This window comes from Molothrus ater, chromosome 1, assembly GCF_012460135.2.
Source record: "Molothrus ater isolate BHLD 08-10-18 breed brown headed cowbird chromosome 1, BPBGC_Mater_1.1, whole genome shotgun sequence".
In the NCBI taxonomy this organism is placed as follows: Eukaryota; Metazoa; Chordata; class Aves; order Passeriformes; family Icteridae; genus Molothrus; species Molothrus ater.
The window spans coordinates 24,329,711-24,336,396 of NC_050478.2; the positions used below are offsets into that span (position 1 = coordinate 24,329,711).

At 36.9% G+C, this 6,686-nt stretch overlaps 1 protein-coding gene across 1 annotated transcript in view; it reads left to right on the plus strand.

The window, feature by feature from the left end:
• VPS50 (VPS50 subunit of EARP/GARPII complex) overlaps positions 1 to 4,749 on the plus strand; it is an 80,727-nt gene extending 75,978 nt beyond the window's left edge. The window contains 2 exon segments of the mRNA XM_036406121.1: positions 2,357 to 2,546; positions 4,023 to 4,749. Coding sequence (XP_036262014.1) covers positions 2,357 to 2,546; positions 4,023 to 4,142 — 310 coding nt within the window. The 3' untranslated portion in view covers positions 4,143 to 4,749.
• Positions 4,750 to 6,686: the final 1,937 nt, after the last annotated feature.

Below are 6,686 nucleotides of genomic sequence, written 5' to 3' on the forward strand. Positions count from 1 at the left end.
TTGGATTCAATTTTGTAGCCTGAGTATTGTAGACTTTTCATTCCCTGAATTTATTTTTATGGTTTTGTCCCATATGATTGGGCTACATATGATTGGGCTCTTACCAGAACTACTTCTGCATCATAGAATATGTGCTATCTTCCACTCCCTCTACATGTTTCCATACTTCTGTCCTGCTTATCTTTAGCCTATTCACTCCCTACTACCTATTTTACTTCTTTCCATCCCACTCTCCTGCTGTCTGCTCTAAATTAGGACCTCAACAAAACACCCTTCTTCTCCAAGTGTTAGCTACCTATTGAGAATCATCAGTTTCCACTGCTTCCATAAAGCCATCATTTTTTAATCTCCTGCTCATTTTTTTCATGCCATCATCCTTTTGCAGTCTCTAGCAGTCTCACAATTTCATGTTCAGGGTAACTAAATCTATGCATGACCTGTCTCTGACTTCTCAATTCCTATTCGTATAATATGTGGCCTATACAACTAGCTCTCCTTTTGGAAATTTTATTTTCTATTTTCAAATAAAAGAAAGTGAATCAAAGGCCTATCTCTTCTCCTCTCAGTTCCCCTTGCCTTTCAAGTCAATAACACTGTCAGTCACTATCACAAACACTATGTGTTTGTTTTCAACTTGCTTTCTTTTCTTACATCACATCTCATTCATCTTTTGTGGCTTCAGTGTTCATGAACCATTTAATCCTTATCTGTGAAGATCATCACTCATATGTCTTGCTCCATGCCGCAGTTTAGGTTCATATTTGTGACTTTCCATGAAACTTTGACCTTACTTTCGCCTAAACAGGTTGGACTAGGAATACTTTCCTGATATAATTTGTCCTGTACCATTTCTGAGAGTGTAAAAAGTACTCATTATCATCTTCTCCCAAATATTTGCCTGTAATTTCTTATTCTTGGCCAGTTCTGTTATTTTTATGTATCTTGTAGGTTCTTTTCCCACTGTGAAAAGGTAAGGAAGGTGTTCTGAATAGCTGACTCTCTGAATTTGTAACTTCTTTTATCTCTGCATTCAATGAATGTATGGAGTTAAAAGCCATGAAGGCGTTTTAAGACTCATCCAGTTAACTGGAATTACTTTCATCAGGCTCTTCACTGAATGAAGAATTGCCTCCACTGCAGTCAGCTATATCTTTCTTTAAATTTAGTCCTTCCCTATCTCCTAGTTCTGCATTCTCTCCTGTTTCCCTGCTGGCTTCTTAAGCCAACTGAAAATCATCTGCTAGTCTTCTATGAAGCTCCAGAGGACTTTTGCCTTGGCCCTCTCTCTTTTTGCCTCTGTTACTTTTGCATTCTGCAAATTCTTTCTGTGTACCAACTCTAAGTGTGACATTTCTTCATACTCTTAACCTGACCTTGATGTGCATCCAGCTTCCAGCTGCATGTTTCTGCTGCCTCTTTTGCATCAAACCTAATCATCTAGGGAGTGTATAATAATTAGGATTAACTTTGTGAAACAGTGAAAAACTGAGCTTATTTTGGATTTGGTACAGGGGAAGAGTGAGGCAGGGTTGTCTCTTGTGGGAGCAGCTGGTGGATGAGCTGGTGTAAGTCTCTCAAGTCACTGTGCCCCTGACCCTGTACACAGTTGAAATTGGTGTTCTTAAGGGCATTGCAGTGTCAGTTCCTTTGATCTCGACAAATGCAGTTCCTTATCCATTTGAAGAACTGCAAAGATTGTTTTCCTCGTTTTCGTTGCCTATCACTCCACTGTGATCCTTGCTAGTGTTACTCTGCCCTTAAACTCATCTACTGTCTCCTCTAACCTGTCACTAATCTCCTGTCAACCTGTTCTCATTAAATCCTCTACTTCTCACAGAGATGAGCCAGTGCTGCCCCCCTTTATCCTCTGGTTGCTGTGGCTGTTTTTGAACAAGTAGTTTTGTGTCTTTGCTGCTCCCACTTGGTTCAGGAAGCTCCTGGTGACCATTCCTAAGCTGCTGTGTTACGTTTCAGACTCCAGTGCTTGTGATCATTTGAAACCCTGTCCAGTGTGCTAATTAGCATTGGTTTAATTTCCTCTAACTTACTTATAGTAAATTGTTCAATGTAAGATTTTTTGTGGCTTTTGGGAGAGGAGGGTGTGAGTTTTCCTAGTTTCACTGGGTACAGTGGGATTCTGTTCAATAACTGGGCTAAAATGGATTGTACTAATGCAAATAAAACTCCGCAGCAGACATCCTAAGAGAAGTTCTTCCTAAGAGAAGTTCTTGTCTGCTTTTGACTTAAAACCGTAATTTTGCTCCTCCCCAAGGTTCCAAATACTAAGTTAATTTTGAGAAGCAAAATTAATTTTTATTTCCTTCTAAGTTCTGTTTTGCCCTGTTTCTCTTTTTAGTTATGCCAATGTGAAGAAATGCAGCAATGAAGGACGTGCCTTGATGCAACTGGATTTTCAACAGTTCTTAATGAAACTAGAAAAGTTAACAGACATTAGGCCTATTCCAGATAAAGAATTTGTGGAAACCTACATTAAAGCATACTACCTGACAGAAAATGACATGGAATCCTGGATAAAAGAACATAGGGTAAGAGTTAAATTTGCATTCTTTTCCTCTGTATTGAGAAAATTCACCCTGATGATAAAGGCATGCTAACAACTATAAATAATCCCTTTATATGCTAAAAATGAATATAGGCACATGTGAAAATATGCGTATTTTAATTTATTATAATGAAACTTACAGGAAGTTTCATTATAATAACTATTATTATAATGATGTTTATTATAAATTAAGCAGTATACATATAAGTGTATGTGTGCATGGACGTGTTCAACTTTATGATATGAAGTTAGTATGAGTTTGACCTGGTTCAACATCTGCTGACTGGGGAGGATGACTAAGCCAGTCACATCTGCCTATTGTATCAAAAAGTGTAGATAACTAGAGGAAAGGGAAATTGAAAACATTTGTGAGCTCTTCAGAATATGCCTAAGTGCACAACTTGATAATCAAGAATTACGTTTTGGGATCACACCATTAGGTTTTGTATTGCCTTTAGGAGTAGATGGCTTAAATGAAGTTGTAAGGCACAATGGAGAAGAGTCATTGCTTTTTCTTTCTTCATTTGATAATGCTTAATCAGAATTTCTTGCTGAGATAAGTCTATATTTGTGTCTTGCAAATATTCAGATGCTTTCATTCTAGCATGAACTAACAATTATAATAGATCTTTGTAAGTAATAGTCACATGCTGTTGGGGATACCCATCTTTGAAGTAAAAAGTCTTTTAAAGTGAAGCACTTGAAATCTGTATTTTGGGATTAAATCCCACTAGAAATGAGGAAAGAAATATGTCTTTGATTGAATTTTTCTTGTATTGCCTGGAGCCCCAAGAGAGATTGTGAGTTATGGGGTTTGATGACCTACAGGGAAAAACTTTTTTAAAACACATTGGTGGAAGCTATGTATTGGATAGTGTTAAGACATAAAGGTATTACTGGCAAATACGGTGTTTTCACAGGTGTTAAGAATTGTTTTCTTCACATTTTTGACATTTTTTCCTCCTTTATCATATACTGAAATCAAAATCATTTGGAGACTCTGGAGACAGAAGCATTTAGAAGCTTATTGGAAATGGAAAGTCAGAATAAAAAAGATCACCAACATTTATCGCAGTTTGTAAAAAAAAAAAAGGTTTTGTGTTGAAAGCTTAATCATTTGCATATGTTTTCCCACCAAGCCTCCCAAAGAATGGAAAACACATTAAAAATTGATTTATGTACATGTTCACAGACTTACTTTATGTGAACTCTTTCCAGTACTTTTAAAGTCATAAGCATTTTCCATTATAAGCCACCATGTAGCAAAATACAGTTTTGTCCTCTGCCTCAACTATGAAAACTATCCAGACGTGACTGCACTACAGCTTTAAATCTTCCCTGTGTACTGATGCTTCTATCAGTTGTGAAATCCACACTGAGTATGTCTGTGTATTTTAAAATTTTCTGTCTTTGTCTGGTGTTTTATTCTGCCCTAACTTGATCTGTTTTTGTTTGTCAGGAATATTCCACTAAGCAGCTGACCAATCTGGTGAATATTTGTCTGGGCACCTACATCAACAAAAAGGCAAGACAGAAGCTGTTAGCTACCATTGATGACACAGACAGGCCTAAGAGATAACTGGAGAAAGCTGCTTTCTTTCTGACATGTGAAGCATGCAGACATTTCTCTCATGGACTAATGACAACATTAGAAATGTTGTGCATGACCTTTCCTAGCAACATTGGAGACACTCTGAAGTGAAATTGTTCTAAAATATGACTTTTCTAATCTGTAGAATTATTTTCTGTCATTTTTCTTTTTTTTTTTTTTTTGGTTACTTTACCCTTAGTGAAGGGCCACTGTGTATCATTGATGAGCTATATGTTTTACAAAAGTGTATACTGTAAGAAAAATCAAAATCAGAAACACAATGGTTTAATATATCATTGATGCTCTTTTTAAATAAAAGGGCTACTTGAAAATATGATTTCTTTCCTCCCTGCTTTCACCTCCAGAAATTGTGCTGTATTATAGTCCAGTGTAAAGTGAAAGGATATGTATAATAATTTGATCTGTGTATCCTGCATGTGGATTAAGAGTGCAGACCAACTAAGTACTCTCATGTTGGAGCCCATCATCTTCATATGTATTTAAAAATGTCTGTTTATTTCAGAATTAATTTAGTCATATCAAAATGATTGACTTCAGATTAATAGAAGATAATAAACATTGTATGCTAATATGATTTGTTTGTGAGACTTTGTTTTTCCAATTCAACAATGCAAAATGTCAGCAATAATGCCAGGGAATTGGAGTAATGTTTTTCTGACCAAAGTTTTGGATTGATACTAAGATAATCTTCCTGTTTCCTGCTTTGCTGTAGCATCCTGAGTGATCTTGAGCAAAGTAAAATGGCTTGACTGCATATGTGCCCTGGAAATCAATTTGTCGGAGCATCACTGATTTCACTGAAATTTTCTGGTTTACCTTTGGTTTTCAGTATGTAAAGTTTCAGGAATTTTATTTTTAATTGCACAGTCGACTTTCTGGAATGCTCTCTGACCATTTTAAAGGAAACTTTGAGCTAATAGGTAAAATTAATTATAGGGGCTGCAATCCACTGGTGTGTGCAGCATGCTAAATTCTCAGTTTGGGATTCATACTTGCCATTGTTCATTAATTCAGACATGAGGGAACCAGGAGTTAGTGAATATCAGCAGTACTGCAGTGACAGAAAGTTGCCTCATGGAGTCATCATGATTGTTCTTTTCTGTGGCCTGATTTCCGCTTCAGAAGTGTACTGAGCGTCATTGTGTGAGTTTAGAGAAAGCCTGTATACACTTTTAGAATAATAATAGAGTTTACATTTTAGACATTGACTGTGTGGTATTCAGCTTCCTTGTTTATCTGTATTTTAAAGGAAATAAGATTTAAAACAAAATTTACACTGTTCTTTATTGACCATGCTGTCTTGCCTAGTTCTGTTTAAATCTTGCTTAGAGGTTTGTCACCATATATGTTGAAGCTGAATCACTTTAATCCTAATTAAAAAGGTGGGGCAGATGAAAGTGTGGACTTCTGCGTCAGCCTGTCTGCCCTGGAGTCAAATCCTGAGCGAGAGCTCTTGGAAGAAACAGAAGCATATTGGGGACTATTAGTGTAAAATATCTTTTCATTTTCTTCTCTTGGGTGAAATAAGAAATTCAAATATCTTTACCAGAGATTTGGTGAGCTGAACACATTTAATTTCTCCTGAAGCTGCTTAGGTCACTGTAATTTTAGTTCTTACCAAGAGGTAGAGGTATAATCATTGGAATGCAGGGTCAAGGTGATCAATGCATGAACCACAATCAGGAGTGATTTTTTTGGTAGTATATCTATAGTTTGACTTGTTATTTTTAAGTAAGCCCCCAAATAAAAGAATGGCCTACATACACTCTTAGACACATGCTTTTAGGTTGCCCTGTGTGAAATCAGGTGTTGGACTCATTGATCCTTGTGGGTCTGTTCTAACTCAGAATATTCTATATATTGCTTGGTTCTGACTGCCTAATGAAGCTAAGTTTTCACTGAGAGCTGAATTGTTATCTCACTAAGGATATGTTTGGTAGTTGCCATCCTCTGATATGAGATTTTTTTTTATAAAATTGATTTTTGAGCATCTCTGTGCATCTTTGTTTTCCTCTGCAATAAGCCTCTTACACTGATTTTTCTGCAGTAGAGAATAGAGCCTAAATATCCTTTATGTTTTAGAGGAGTATTTTGCAAAACTTTATTAATAGAAGAAAATTGGCTTCAGTCTCCAAGAAGACTGACCAGCAGTGCAAAAGTGGGCATCTGTCAATCCTTTAGCCTGATGAAGACTAAATCCTGGTGTCCAGGTCCTCTGATATTTGTCACACTCACCTGGAACATAGATGAGCAGTTTTCAAGTCTCTGGTTAGGCAAAGCCTGTACCTACACTACACTGACAGCACACAACTGGCTTTTCTACTGTCAGCTTCTCTCAGTTCTATTTCAATGTGACACTTTCCTTCCAAAAAGCAAGGAACTGGGATAAAAATAGCAGGAAGCCAGCCGATTGCTTGTGTGGCCCTGATGTACGATTGAGGTCCTTGCTTTGGTATAGGTTTAATTATTCAAAGCAGATGGAAAAGACCATCTTGGATCAGCTGGTGGGAC